A 16,381-nucleotide genomic window follows, 5' to 3' on the forward strand; every position below is an offset into this window, starting at 1 on the left:
CAGTCAATTGGAATTTTGTGCTGCTTTTCCAATTTTCCACGAGGTGAGTGCAGTCGACAGCAATATAACGTGATTATTATGTAAAAGAGTGATACGCTATTAAAGGTGGAATAAAATTGCTATTTTCATTGCATTGAAGTTTTTAAATTAAATCGATCCTTAAGTTGCCTCTATCTTTTTACTTGACTATCATTATAACGCAATATCATTTTCGGCAAAGTAGTTGAATGCGCCGTTCTTAATTATTATACCATGGTTAACAAAACTTTTCTCATCATCGAGGAAGATAAGCAAACCATCATTTAAATGCGGTGCTTCCATCTTGCCTTGTTCCAAGAGAACGCTTTCGTTCTTGCTGCAAGATTTGCCAGTAGTACATACCGCCTCGATCAGACAAGGGTAGTATTTACCCATGTTCGATCAGACAGTTATCTATCTCATCATTCTGCGTTAAAAGCATAATAATTTTTTTTTATAATATTTATTTTTTTACAATATAATATATTTTTAAGCTATAACACAACGATTTTTTTTATGCAAAATTATTTTTTCGATCCTTTCTTATATAATAATTTGTGTTCAATAAAGCATGGAATCACTTGCAAATCATAAACACTCTAATCTTCGAAAATTTTAAATTTCCAATTATACCAGAACATTGATTAATTTAATTTAATTTAACAATACATAAAAGTAAAGGATATAATATCCATTTTTATATTATAATGCATTACAATGCGGCTTCGCGATAAATAATTCTATTCGATTACGTCAAACGTTTAAAATGAAATGTGTATGTGTGTGTGTGTGTGTGTGTGTGTGTGTGTGTGTGTGTGTGTGTGTGTGTGTGTGTGTGTGTGTGTGTGTGTGTGTGTGTGTGTGTGTGTGTGTGTGTGTGTGTGTGTGTGTGTGTGTGTGTGTGTGTACGTGCGAAACACTCTATTCTTAAAATATACAGGGTCATTGCTGACGTATAAGGGAAATATCTTTGCGCAAAAAAATGTATTCAGCATTTCTAAGTAGTACGGAATAATAATTATATTGTAAAAAGAGCAGAATTTTGTTAAAATTTAAGGATTTCCTTTCGGATAATATATTTCGCAATTTTGAAACATTTCCGCTACTCTTTGTCGTGTCCTTGCATTTATCGTCATTCCTTTTGCGCGTCGAGACTCGCAACCCTCACCACCCCTTTGACCGTCATCTCTCGATTTCTCCCTACGCGTCCCTCTTCTCTATGCGATGCACCGCCGTGCAGTAACAGCATCGGGACAGTGCACATTTTGCTACGTTTCAGCGACTGATTGAACCACTGAATTTGCGCAAGCGCGCGTTATTATCGTCAAAAGAACGGGGACGTTCGGGGTATGGTGTAATCTTGGCAAATCAATACGGGGATGTCTGCCGGTAACCAGGCAGTCGGGGCTCATCCTTTGCGAGGAACGTGTTGGATATTCACGCGCACGATCAATTACGTCGGCAATAGTCGTCAGAATAGTCCATTGCACTCGAGTCTTCAGCGTCGTCGTGCGGAAGGTATCAGTTCTGATTCTTCCTGATAAAATCGAAAAAAAGAAAGCTTTACGAGATTGAACTGCATCGATTGGAGAAAGAAGACAGTGGTGGTGTCGTCATACTTAAGAAGAGACGACAATGCTAGCGTACCTCTCGGGTAACTGACCTTGTGCAACAGCGCAGGCATTTGGCAACAAACTGCGTCTACAAGAATCTTAAGAAAATCAAAGATTCGCTATCACGTAATACGAAATTATTCAAGATCTTCTCGTATAAAACTAGAAAAATACATATTTCTCGGGTACACGTTCAAATCGTCTCGAGACTATTCTCGGCGTAAAACATTATTAAACGTAAAGTCAGACAAGCTGACGGGAGGCAACTAGAGTCCCGCAAGCTCTATCAAAGCCATCGATTGTTATCAGCATCACTAACCAGTTGGTCCAATCCTATCCCGGTACCACGATCGAGCTAGTAGGCATCCGCCAGGTCGCCGCCAGGCTATTAAGACGTCTGGTAGGCGCGAGTGATTTGTCCTTCTGCACGGATTTACCGAAACACCCCCAAAACGGCAACCCGTCGTCGTCGTGGTGCTGCCGGGGCCCCGCCGTTAGCCGCGAGAGATCGCGAGAAGGGAGCTTGGGGAGATCAGCGGGAGGATCGGCCTGTTCGTACGCGACTGGCACCGATCCCTTGTACGCCGCTTGTTGGCGGCCAAGTGAGATGGAGGAGAAATCCTCTGCCCGATTCTCCGAGTATCTGTTCGCCAAGATGGGCGGGCAGGACGTCTCGGCCTCTCAGGGTCCCCGTAAGGTGACCGCCGACACCAGAAAGTGGATGCGAGACAACTTGCTGCTCATGGTCACCCTTTCCGGCGTTCTCTTTGGCATTATTCTTGGTGAGCATCGGAGATGTTTTTATGGATGTTTATTAAATTTTTTTTAAGAAAACATATTTATTTTATTATAATTGAAAAAAATTTTAAATCTGATACCATCTTTTATAGTTGATTATTGCACTTGTATTATTGATATCTTGAAAGATATGACAACGCAAGAAGAAAATAAAATGTCTTGTATGATATAAAATTTATTTATTTCAATTTATGTTGTTGCCGTTTGACATGTCAACTATAAATGATAAGTACCATTTGTAGCAATTGCTGCATTTAAGATTTTCATCAGTTCTGTGTAAACTAACAGTATATTATCAATATATTATCTAGATTTTGATCTAATTTACTACGATAATCAATCAGCAGTTCCTTCCTTTGTCATATATCAGTGACAACTGATTACTTTTTTTCAATATCATATATTTAAAATATTTGATTCATGAAAAACTTATATAACAATATAAATTGCTTTGCATGCATATGATGTATAGATTTTATTCTATAATTAAAATTGTACACATATGTGATAATAGTATAATAAATGCTTGCAATATGTCAAACGTTTATATAAAAATCTGCGAGATATAGTATATGATACATTTCACGATATGAACTTTTATATATTGTGATAATCGACAAAGTGTTTTCTTGAAAAAGTTCCATCATAATAATTTGATCTCTTGGAGAGTTAATTCTTAATGGAAACTCAATATTTTCCCATTGTAATATGATAGATATGTTGCATGCTCATATATACATATTGTGACGTGTTTGTTTCCATGAATATATCATTCGATTTACCTGCAAATGTTAATAAATGATGGAATTGTATTTAATTAAAAAAAAAATTAATTTTATTATTTAGCAAAGGAAATAAAATAATTCATAATTTATGATTTGATTTAATATCATCGTAACTGAATTATAATACAAAGATTGTTTTGTTGATGAATTTTACCAAGTCTGTACCTTTGACGTAACTGAACGCGATAAAAATAAATGTAACGATTGGCAAATGTATTAATAGTATCATCAATATGCATGAGTGGGTGTTAGATTTACGCAAAATGCAATTTTCAACAATTTGATTTGATTCAATTTTCATCAGTTTGATTTAACACTTGATAGCTGAACATCCACAGATTTTGTGCCATTGATAGACATTGCTATAAATGAAAACGTTGATAGTATAATAATAATAATTTATACGATATCATTCGATAGAGTTTGAATTAATGCTTTCATTCATTCTTTAAATCAAAGATTCATGACCATGTATCAAGCTCTACATCATCCACTTTTTTGTGAATATTAACAAAGCATCTGTTATCCACATCTTATCGTCACATCTTATCGTTATTAATAATTTATTTAAAGATGTACATTTATTTGAAGATGTGCATGCTTTACGTACACATATGTAACGGCTCTCTACGTAGCTCTCTCTCTCTCTCTCTCTCTCTCTCTCTCTCTCTCTCTCTCTCTCTCTCTCTCTTTCTTATGTAACTAATCTGACTTGATGTGATAAAAAAGAATTGATCAAGCCTTCACCTTTTCATCATCCCCTTTCAGGATATTCTTTCTTCGCGATCAAATAATAAGCCAGTTAACTATAATAAGTTTAAATATAGTTCAAGGGCAGGCGCTCCATAGACGCTCTCTTTTAAGAGAGCTTGCTTTATGTTGCAAACGAAAAGGCGCCGTGATACAGAATTGTAGATTAATAAAATAGCGTCTCTCTTCAGGATTCGGTTTACGACCTTTGGACCTTGGAGATGACGCGGTAATGCTGATCAGCTATCCTGGAGAGCTCTTTATGAGATTGTTAAAGCTGATGATCTTACCTTTGGTGATTGCCAGTCTTATATCAGGTGAGTTTCTTCCTAATATTGCATGCGTGCAATAAAACACGTCTCAAAGAATATTTATTTACCTCATTTATTTTTACATATTATTCTAGGTTCGGCGAGTTTAAACGCCAGAATGAACGGAATGATCGCTGTTCGTACTCTGGTATACTTCATACTGACATCCTTGCTCAATGCTGTTCTTGGTGTAATCCTAGTCCTCGTTATTCATCCCGGTAATCCCGGCATCAGAGAATCGATTGGGCCGTCGCATCACGCGAGAGCCGTTAACATACTAGACAGCCTGCTCGATTTAGGAAGGTAAATTATGTCTGCGATATCTCATCGCCCTCAATATCGATTCTGTCAATATCAATAATGTACATAGATTCGCTTCAAGTGTTCCTATTAAAAACGGAGGTAGTCAAGTGCGAAGGTCGACGGATGCATAGAGATGAAAAAACAATCAATGAATATAATCAATTTGATAGTCTGTTTATAATTTCCATTTACGTATCAAGTATCTTGTAATTAGAGTCGTCTTATCAATTGCATTTTTGCAAAAAAAAATCTTTGATGAAAGTTCTCTACAATAATTTTTTATTATGAGAGTTTTGAATAACGTGTATGATAATAATGCGAAATGATATCGATTCGCGATTCTTTTCTTTACCGCTGTAAAGCTGAATCATTGCAATAGTAGCGTTACCTAAGTTGGATTAAGGTCATAGCATTTTACAAGCCGTAAATTCCACTAAACGGAACTCATCATGATCGCATTACTATTCGCTAAGACAAAAATAGAAACTCATCGATCGTGCGTGTTTTAGTCGCACGAAACTTATTCCAAAACTATGTTTAAAAGTTCACACAATGCCCTGACATGATTTTCTAATGTTGGATATAAAATCAGAAAATATCGCATCATCGGAAACCATTTAATTAATTTTTTATTTTAATAACACAACAAGATAATATCGTTTTAACTGAAAAGTCGCCGCACGATTTGCGCCGTGACTTAATCAATGTTTAAAGGCTATGAATAAAATAAAGGCCGTGAGAAATGTGTTATTTTTAAAATATATATTCCTTTGTCATAATAAACGAAGATACACTGCCTACTTGTTCAATGTATTTAATAATATTTGAGAATATGTGCACAATTTTGTAAATTAATAATTTTGCAGGAACATGTTTCCAGACAATTTGTTTCAAGCAGCTTTTCAACAGGTGAGGATAATTTTTTATATCGTATTGAAAAAGGAAAAATTAGCTTGTAATTCAATAATAATAATGTATTGTTACAGGCACATACGGTGTACGTTCCAAAAAAGCAACCAGTCCAGAATATTACTGACCAGGTATCAACGGAAGTTTTAGAAAACGAAGAATTGATAAGAGTGATTCAATATAGAAGCGGGACGAACACTTTAGGCATAGTATTCTTTTGCCTGGTTTTTGGTACGTTTCTGGGAACACTCGGTGAAAAAGGTCAGGTTGTTATAGATTTCTTCAAAGCTGTGTTCGAAGTCATCATGCGAATGGTCTCGACCGTTATGTGGTGAGTTTTGAAATCTAAATCGAAAATCAAAAGTAGCATGACAGCTTTGTGACATATGATGGAAAATATCTTGTTTCTTCAGGATGACACCAATCGGCATCACCTCTGTAATAGCAGGCAAAATACTCGGCGTGGACGATCTGGTACTAGTGATGTCGCAGCTAGCGTGGTTCATCGTCACGATCGTGATTGGTGTCTTTTTCTATCAGCTGGTGATCATGCAGTTGATATATATGGCCTTCGTTAGAAAGAACCCCTTTAAATTCTACGCCGGCCTCGCCCAGGGTACTCTCACCGCCTTCGCCATGGCATCAACGTGAGTCGTCGATCTTCGAAGCCCGACCTTGAGAGAATCCATTTCGCCTGCCTCACAGGGCCTCGGTCAACGTTGTGATCGTACTTTCTGACCTCGTAGTTTCCTCGTCGGTCGTCTCCCGCATATATTCCATTTATATTTCCTTCCTTTCTTCCACTTTTTTGTTTTTCTCACATGGATCTTTCTTACGTTTACGCGAAATGGAGCTGGTCTGTCGCGCGATTAATAGTGCAAGTAGTTAATTCCAAAACAATTGACATCACAAAATGAGATAGACAATGGGTGATACGTGGCGATAAAAGATGTGTATCGAATCGATTGACAAAGACAATATGTTTCAGCCAGCTGTGTGGAGGCTTTGCGAGGCCACAATCCCAATATCCCTTCCAAAATCAGTCAAGTCAGCTTTACATAACTTTTGGAATTCATTACTTTTGGCTTTATATATATTCTCTTTCCTTAGTTTTTATATAAAATTGTTATGAAAGCTGGCACAATTCCTAATTGTCCTATTAGTCCTTTTTCCATATATGACAGTCTCTTTTAATGTTCGCTTGCGAGGAGAGCTCGCCATGCCACATGAGAAAGAGAGAAAGAGGGAAAGAGGTATGCAGTTCCGGGTAACACTTAGAATGCTGATACTTCTGGTTTCCGATCATCGATATATGAAGTTCCGGAAATTCGCTACCAAATCTTTTACGGTAACGTAAACGGAATTTCGTCATCGCGCAAATAATGTATTATTGTCGCGAATAAAAAATTTTAGAAAACTTTCAAAGTATTATCTGCAAGATTAAAACTATTCAGCAATGATGTTGCCTAAACCGAAGATCTGCTGACTCCGTGTTACCTGGACTGATTCGCGGCGTGGAAGTCTGCTAGGGACTCGTGATCGGTATCTTTAGACTCTTCGTTTGACAAGGAAGAGAAAAAAGAAACTGCCAAAGGAGGCCTCCACGCCAAACTATATGATTTAACTTAAAGTACTGTTTTTTCAAAAAACAGATTGGCGGAACTGAAAAAATATTGGTTGCTTGTGTGTCGAGCTCGTTCTTGCAGGTACGACGAGGACGTCGATGACCGGCTGTACTGCTGAACAACGTGCGATTATTTGCCTCTTGATAATTCATTTTTAAGAGTCACACAAAGCAACGATCATTTTTTCAGTTCGCACTACGAGTCATCCTCTGAAATCTTACCCCTTTTTTATTCGCAAATCCAACACATACGTTTAAAATATATTCGAAAAATTCATCCCGCACAATCTATCCGCTATTCCTCCATTCCCGATTATTGTCCTCTATTATTGTTTTAGCAGTGCCTATATTGTTTTTGATCCACCTAGGTCTTATACAGTTGTATCTAACTCAATCTATTTTCTCTGTGGATTAACTGTTTCCAGAAAAGAGCGTACACAACTGTGCGTACACTGTGACTGACTGAGAAACTCTGTTCTCAGTGTATCTGAACAGAGACTGTATGAATATCATGATGATGTATTAGAACACGCACTGCACGCGGCCTTTTGCAGGTGGTTGACTTTGAGAGACTGAGGGCTTGGTAAGTAATTGATGGCCGCAACATGAAGGTATATACGATTGTCTGTTACAGAATTCAACAAGTAACGCGGTCTCTGCCGGATATTCTGCGGATTGTGATCTAAGCTAATCCCAATTAATTTTTCAGGTTGTTCTCACGGTCATTCTGGCTGTTGCTCTGGCACTCTCTCTACTATTTGCAGATATTTTCCGTAATTAATATGCGTCGATATTAATTCCAAATATTCTCTATTCATACACCGTTTCTCTATCCTCTTCTCTTCCATTTTGTTCAATTCAACCCTTCAATTACATCTAAGAAATTATCGATAAATCATGCCGATATCTATCTTGTAAGTTGACGCCAGAATGACCACCGACTGCGGCAACAGGCGTCGTGGAGTGTATCTTTCTACTATCACCGGAAGCATGCCTTACCCGATCTTTGCTAACGCAGCTTTGTACAGGGCTGCTGCACTTCCTGTGACTTTTCGTCTGATGACCGAGAAACTCAGAGTCGACCCTAGAGTTACCAGATTCGTGTTGCCAATTGGTTGCAATATTAATATGGATGGGACCGCGCTCTTCGTCGCTGTGGCCAGCATATTCATCGCCCAGATGAATGGTATTCTTCTGGGCTTCGGGGAAATTATCACCGTTATGTAAGTCTTTTAAAAAACTTTTTTAGTCATATCATGAGAAATTATATTCATGATTATTTCATCATTTTGTTCTATGAAGTTTGACGTCCACCGCCGCTTCTGTGTCGTCGGCCTCGGTGCCAAGTGCTGCGCTTGTCCTGCTGTTGGTTGTTCTAAGCGCCATTGATGCTCCTGTTAATGACGTTTCCCTTTTATTCGCGATTGACTGGTTCGTGTAAGTACCGATATATACATATTTACATTTAAGGCAATCATCACAATCATTATATCGATTGAAAAATATCAAGGTTCATTATTAATATGAGAATTATTTTATATCCATTAGAGATCGGATAAGGACAACCAACAATATGCTAGGAGACTGTTATGCCGCTGCAGTGGTCGAGCAGCTGTCAAAAAAAGAACTTATGGCATTGGACGCAGCAGCTTATCAAGTAAAATACATAATTTAATTACCTTGCAATTAATAATGTATGTACATATCAGTTATTCGAAAAAAAGTGTATTATTCAAAAAAAGAAATTTCTATTTTATCACTGGTATTTTAACAATGCGCGATATTCATTTAATTTCAGTCGGAAACTGTGCTGCCAACTACTATCGCCAATGGATGTCTTTCCGCCAACAGGGTACCTGATCCTGACACCGTCGTCGTCGAGATGCAAGACGACGCACGAATTGCGGGGATCGCCAAGTAAACACGCTTGTTGGTAGGGCTAGGCTATCACTTTGTAATCGATCATAATAGATCACATCGTTTCATTAGTAACATCTTTCGCTTTCGCGAATCACTGACTTATTTGTAGATCGATAGTAAATTAAATGAAGACTTGATGGAATCAAAATCATTAACGTAGAAATAATTCTAAGAAAATAGCTCTCATATACGATTTACTTCTATCAAGTCTTCGGGTAAGCAAATATGTTTCCCAAACTTTTTTTTTTTCTTTTCAGCTTCGGAGTTTTGCACATGTCGAGAAGTATAACAGAAGAGACCGTTTGACTAATCGTTAACCCCACAGTTCACATCGCAGAATCTTGTTGAAACAAGCGAATCGACTCCCTTGTTTAAGCCTATTCAACGAGGATCAAAAACATACGTTGCGCCAAAGGCGTGTTTAGTTCCTCTGCTTTTCCTCGTTTTAATAATTTTTAATGTTTGTAAAGATTTTCCGCAAGAAATTCTACAAGAGGTGAACTGCGAGAACTTTCATAGAAAATCCAATCGCCAATACAAGATTCAAAGTCAATAACAATGGAGAATGTGGTACGTGTGACGCAGGCACAAAGAGAGAGCAATAAGAATTAATATATTGTACTTTGGAATTTTGATCGAGATTTTCAAAGACTCGAGGAGAAAGTAATTTCATTAATTACTATGAGACGATACTAACTACGCTCGACGTTGTATAAGTAAAGAGTCGGGATATAAATCGTCCAAGTACACACCACTTTGAGAAATTAAACTGGATTAGAAAAGGATTTTTAATCTGAACTGACCGACTCACACTCGAATAAATAATAGTTGATGATCGTAGATAAAAACTCATAATTACAGCGAATCATGGAGATTCTATTGCATTTTCGTAGGGCTCGATGACCGTTTCTACGATCAATCGCATAAACAGCGTCGAATGTGGTGCCTTATTTCGATGCGCCAATTAGGGGTAGGCGCGATGAAAGTAAAAAAGTATCTCGAGTTTTTTTTTTTTTGTGGGGGGAGTATACCCTCGTGCCATGGTCATGTATAGTATTAGATGCCAATCCCTGATGCTTTTTCGATGTCTTTAGAATGTCCTAGCCCAGAATACGGGGCTTGAGCACGACTGTCTTCAGTGACGCGACAAATACCATTTTCTCTATCAGAGATAAAATTTTTTACGATGGTTGAAGAAGGAGTTTTATGTGATAACTATTAGATAGCTACGTGTATATCTTTACATATCTAGAAAATACACAATAAATACATCTTTATTATCTTACATATGATTATAACGTACGGCTTAGAGACTGCACTCTGTGAAGATCGCTTTTTATCGTGTACGTTCTTAATCGTTACGTCACTGATTACAATCCAATTTAAGAGAAGGAAATTAATTAACGATTATATAACAATAATGCATGTTTAGCGGAGATCAATATAGTCTCGACGCAGAAGATACGACACAAGAAGACTTACAACCGGGCATAGGACTTTAAATAGATTTTAGAAGTCATATCGAATTAACTATTGGACCATTAACTAAAGAAAAACTGGTGCATAGAATCACTTTAGGTCTACTTTTGAAAGACGAATGTCTTTGCAAAAGAGTGCTTGAGACAGAAGTTTACTGACATGAAACACGTAAATGTATATGGATTCTATTATGTATAAAATTGGAGACATGCAATAAAAAAATTATATCTTTAGCATTTTAGCAATCGAATTTCGAAAAGAAATTTAATATGGGAGCAATGTTTGAAAAAATTTCAATAACTTTCATTTTTATTCATAATCATAATTATGGATTGTCAAGATTCTGTCTCATCGCGCTCTTTTTTATTATAGTACTCCCTTCCTTTTCCCTCTCCCCCTGCATAGAATAATATATCTTCCAGTATAATGTTGTCCACTTAGTAGCTTGGAATAAACAAAATTCGTGTTTTTTTAATCCTATGTGAAAGACCATATACTAATTCTTCTATAATCTAATGACGAAGAAAATGGGAAATTAAATAGCGCAGCTCATTATCGAGCGGCAACAAGACTGGATACACAATATAAAAATAATCGTTTTGCTAGACATAACATAATCGGGTAAACGATTCCTATATGGTTTCGTTGATTCTAGGCACTAGATAGATAGGTCGATACGTGTTTCATCGTAGAGACTGTTTAAATGTACAAATTATTCGAGTACATAGTATTATTAGAGCGTTTTTAATAATTTTAAATATTTATCCATTCTTTATAAATTGTAATGCATTATTTAAATTTTCACCATGGATTTCTCCAGGGTGAATAAATGACATTATTTCATATGCCTTTACGAAGGGAATTATTTGTTGTTACATATGTGGCTTGACTCAAAAACGAAAGCTACTCTAAATTAGATTATTTTAGCTTAAAAATATTATTCAAAGTAACCATTTCATCAAATATAAACTTAACTAAAGTAAATATTAGGTGCATGAATAGCATTTATATTTTACCATGCAGAGAATTAATCATTTCTCAAAATAAAAATAAATCAGAAATTAAAGACTTAAAAATTTTTTAAATTGCAAAAATCAATAGTTATGTAAAAAAAACAGAGAAAAACGTTGCTTATTATTGATATAGAATAAGTTCTCTTCTCTGTTTTAATTTAAAAGTTATAATATAAGTTAAGAATTTTGTTCATTATGATGTTAATTCTTGAATTTGTTTAGAACATCTTACCATTCCTTCGAGTGATATATCGGGTGTTCCTGTTGCTCGGCACGTTTTATGCTCAAGCATTGATAAAGTGAGGCAATGCAATGTAATAGACATGGAAATAAAACGGGCAGAGATAATATGGAATAAACTTATCAAAATAATCTGAAAAATACATGTATACTTATAAGGCTCAACGTGTTGTATAACAAGAAACAGATTTATATGTGGAAACATATTGCCTTTTTCATTAAACCAAATTACCGTCTCTTCCTAAAAACTTCCTAATTAAATAATGTATTTTAAACAAAAGTTCAAAAATAAGTTAATTAAAAATTAAGTTAATTGCTTACATGAGATGAGGAGTCGAGCTAGGTAAAAGAAAAAAATCCTTCCTAAAAAATTCATTTATTTAAGGCCCACATCGCGGTAAGGCCCTTGGCTCGGCAGAGTCTTTGTACACAGAGCGATTTATACAAAATATGACATATATTTATATATAATCAGTGCATATGTATATATGTACCGGGCTAAAATTTCATCCTCCGTTACATCGAAATTACGCTCGGAAGACAGGAATGAAGTAACAATTAATCAACGAAATTATACAGGTGGCTTTAGAGATGCGCTAAAACGAAATTCGATGTGATCAGTTCGCTCGTAATAGCGCGTTTTTTCGATTCGAATGATATCGCCATATTCGTATATCAATTCAATATTATAAAAGTAGATTATTACTGTACACATTCACGCAACTTGACACACAAACACGGCGCGATCATTTACAGTTTCCAGTTAAGAACAGTCTATCTTTTTGATTATGACAATATCATTATTCACGTGAATTAATATTTACAATGCTACTTAATGACTAAACACCGTCGCAGCCGGCGAATATTTACAAACATTCCGTTCAGGAAGAAATATTTCCTTTCAGTTAGCTATTGATTGTGATCCGAACAAAAGATGCATCCATATTGTATAACAAATACGGAATCGTCGAGACACAATCGCCGCTTTCCCGCTTACTGTTTCATTTCTATGAGTGAGATATGTTATTCTTATCATCCTGTACAATAATATATATATATATATATATATATATATATATATATATATATATATATATGAATATTGAAATTATCTAGTCAATATTTTTTTAATTAATTAAGAATAAAAATTGTTTGCGAGAAAGCAACGTTTGCGTATAATGAGGGAAACAATTCAATCACTAAATTCTTTTTCAATGGCCGGTCCAATTAAAATTCCTAAATTAGAATTTCTCGTTAATACCGTATCCACAAGTTACATCACTCACAGTCTAAGAAAGCAACATTCATATATTCAATCGCATTTAAACAATGTATATTAACAGGAATATCATTCGCGCACTGCTTTACACGAGGCATCGTATTGTCTTATTAATATCGTTTACTCGACGAGTCATCACTGAATTAATACTACTAACTTGTACGCACAACATAAAATCAAAGTATCCTCAAATCCTCAATTCGGCATCGGTAATGGGAATTCCTCGGTTGGCACTTTGACTGGATCTCTGAGTGGTGGGTGGTACGAGAGGGCTGATACTGGGGCTTCTCGTAGCCAGAGGTGATAAGGAAGGTGAGAAACTCGGACTTAGAGCGGCGGAAGGAAAAGTGGAGGCATCGTGGCTAATTGGTGACCTCGGCAAAATCCCTCTCGCTAATGCTGGAGCTGCTAATGACCTTGGAGCAACGGATGTAAGCAACGGCGGTGGCGGTGCTTTATGTACAGACTTAGTCTTGCCGCTGCTACCAGAGTTTCCACTCTGAACGCTGGCAGCGTCATCTTTCAGCCTGGCAATCTCACTGAATACGTGGGCTAATGGTTGATATTGCGGTCCCCAATCCAATAGGTAATCCCAATTATACGAGCCAGTAAGTTCCTCCTCGCTGTGCACGATGGAACTCAGAGAACCATTCATCGACGGTCCACCCGGTACTTCCAGACCCGAAGTGGGTCGTCCAGGTTCTCCAATCTTACCATAGATCAACGTCGCTATGTCCGCCTCAGTACTCGCCTCGTCTTCAAACAGATGTAGACTGTCCAGGGGAAGAGCTTCAGGGGGTCTCCTAGGCGTGCCAGCTGGTGGATCCACGATGCCCAATCTAGCTAAATATTCTTGAGTATTATGAACAGAAAGATCGCTCGCGGAATCGCCGGTTTGTTGGCCCTCATTTATCATTCTGATCTCCTCGTCCTCTCCGTCATCCTCAGCGGAACCCCTGCCAGAAGAACCTGACTGATCGCTTCCGGAAAGCTCGGAGGTAGCTTGTTGTTGTCCGCATTGACCGGATGTCCCGTATGGTGGTATTTCATCGTACTTCGGAGGAGCAAATTGACACGATGCGCTGCCTGCTCCTCCGGCGCTTCCGGAACTGCCGTTTCCGTTTGCACCAACTCCGGTCACACTTCTAATCGGGATTGTGTCAAATGCGCTTGGGTCTACATAGCTATTGGACGCAGTAGCGTTGCTCTCTCCATTCAGACCCGGTTTCGTGCCGGGTTTTTTGTGACGACGATTACGAACATGAAGATAGAGGAAGATGGCGCCAAAGGCGAGAATGAGAAGAAGGAGAGCAATCAACAATCCTAGAACCCAATCTGCCAAGCCACTGGGAGTAGCCACAGCCATATTTGAACCAACATCTGGTGTCGCTAATGTAATTGCTCCTTTAACTCCATTTGGCTCGTTGTCGTCCATCAAAATGATCTCCACTACCGTCATGTTAGACAAGGAACCCTGTCTACCGGAACTCGCACTGACTACTAATCTCGATGATTCTTCCACGCCCATATCAATATGTATCAACTTTTGCTTCACGATCAATGCGCCGGTAGTACGATTCAATTTGAAATATGGATGCTGAGATGTTAGTTGGTACACTACCCGACCATCGGGTCCCTTATCACGATCGGTTGCCGTCACATGACCGATTATGGTGCCAGGCAATATCGGAATTCCGCTTCTTATTCCAAATCTATACATTCTTTCAGTGAACTGCGGAAAGAATTCGTCCCTCGAATCGATTTCTACCCTAACGCGTACCGCTGCGGAACGGCCGCCCATGTCTGTAGCACGTAACGTGAAAGCATACCGATTCCGTTGCTCGTAGTCGAATACGGCGCGAGTAGTGATAATGCCTGATTTCTCATCAACTGCAAACAGCTTCCAACTATCGTCGATGTCAGAGAATCCGCTCGCGGCCGCGGAAACGATAGAGTAATTCAATGATCCAAAAATGCCACGATCTAAATCCGAGGCACGCGCTGAAAATACAGTCGTACCAATCGGTTCGTTTTCGCCGACAAACTCGAGATATTCGGAAACGGGAAACTTTGGCGAGTTGTCGTTTACATCTTCCAAATGAACACGAAGTATGGTGAGTGCACAGAAAGGCGATACCGGATCGCTGTCGCAAGCCATCACCACGAGGTTGTAGACTTCGGGCTCGAGGTCGCAATCCAGCGTAGAGTTCACCAAGATGGCGCCAGTCATTCTCTCAACCCGAAAGAGACCACCGTCGTTTCCTGAAGTAATGTCGTACATCAACGTAGCTGCCGCGCTGTCAATCAAGTCATCGTCCTTGGCACGTAGAACGGCAATGGTAGTTCCACGCGGAGCATCTTCCTTGATCGACACTTGATAAAGCTCTTTCAGGAAGTATGGGTAATTGTCGTTGACATCTTCCACGATGATTGTTACTATTACCGGTTCGTCTTCCATCGGTGAATCTGTTGTCATATTCTCGCTTTTGCTGCTCAATCGCAATACATACCTACAAAATTAAAATTATGATTTTAGAAGTAGATAATTTATAAAATAAAATAAGTTTAGCAAAAAAAATATAAAGAAACAACATTAAATCAAAATTTTGACGCACTAAATCAAATTTTTAATTCATATAATTATTCATTAATTCATTCATTAATAATTTTTAATTAATATAAATTTTAATTGATATTTACCTATCCTTGGTCTCACGATCGAGTGTCCTGGACAGGATCAGTCTGCCCCTAGATATCTCGAATGTTCCGCTATCGTCGCCCGAAACGATGGCACCATCCAACAAATCTACATCGGATAACTTCATCAACGTTGTACCTTTTGGTGAACTTTCTTTCACTATGATCTTATACTCCCGTCCTGGAAGGGCGTTCTTTAGACTGCTAAGTCGTACAACAACTGAGCATATCGACGATGCCGGAGGCTTGCCATAATCCTCCGCGACGATCGCCAAATCCATTTCTTTCGGTATTGGTTTAGGTATCGCTGTGCGATTGACAGTCAGAACACCGGTCACGGGATGTACCGAAAATCCCTTCACAGATCGCAACAGATAATATCGTATTCGACTGTTCTCCTCCGAAAGATCGTTGTCCGTGGCATTTACAGTCAGAATTTCCTGCAAATTGTCTCGTCCTTCTGCAAAAAAAAAAAAAATTGACACATTATACAGTGTGTTCATTAACGTAACTTTGTATATCTAACAAATAGTGCAATTTCCATGAGTAAAAAGAAAAGTATTTGTAACTCTGTGAAATTATAAAGAGAGACCTCTCACATAAAATTATATGAGACGACATTTATTTATGAACGACATTTAT

The 16,381-nt window shown here is 37.9% G+C and overlaps 2 protein-coding genes across 7 annotated transcripts in view; one reads left to right on the top strand and one right to left on the bottom strand.

The window, feature by feature from the left end:
* Positions 1-1,390: 1,390 nt before the first annotated feature.
* LOC126850742 (excitatory amino acid transporter) lies at positions 1,391-11,967 on the top strand. 2 transcript variants are annotated; one of them, XM_050594030.1, is made up of 11 exons: positions 1,391-2,413; positions 4,156-4,281; positions 4,371-4,578; positions 5,445-5,487; positions 5,565-5,818; positions 5,901-6,134; positions 8,140-8,334; positions 8,414-8,548; positions 8,660-8,768; positions 8,910-9,028; positions 9,289-11,967. In XM_050594030.1, the coding sequence occupies exons 1-11, from the start codon at positions 2,239-2,241 to the stop codon at positions 9,335-9,337; spliced, it is 1,647 nt and encodes a 548-aa protein (XP_050449987.1). In that variant the 5' UTR covers positions 1,391-2,238; the 3' UTR covers positions 9,338-11,967. The 2 variants fall into 2 exon arrangements, with proteins under 2 accessions (XP_050449987.1, XP_050449988.1); XM_050594031.1 differs by having other exon boundaries at positions 1,392-2,413; positions 8,910-9,044.
* A 156-nt stretch (positions 11,968-12,123) lies between these two features.
* Positions 12,124-16,381, bottom strand: part of LOC126850731 (protein dachsous) — a 289,588-nt gene continuing 285,330 nt past the window's right edge. For all 5 annotated transcript variants that reach the window (XM_050593981.1, XM_050593983.1, XM_050593984.1 and 2 more), the window contains 2 exons: positions 15,743-16,199; positions 12,124-15,552 (listed from right to left, as the gene is read on the bottom strand). In XM_050593981.1, the coding sequence (XP_050449938.1) occupies positions 13,230-15,552; positions 15,743-16,199 (2,780 nt within the window). In that variant the 3' untranslated portion in view covers positions 12,124-13,229. The remainder of the gene's footprint in view (positions 15,553-15,742; positions 16,200-16,381) is intronic.

Source organism: Cataglyphis hispanica, chromosome 7 (genome assembly GCF_021464435.1).
Source record: "Cataglyphis hispanica isolate Lineage 1 chromosome 7, ULB_Chis1_1.0, whole genome shotgun sequence".
NCBI lineage: Eukaryota > Metazoa > Arthropoda > Insecta > Hymenoptera > Formicidae > Cataglyphis > Cataglyphis hispanica.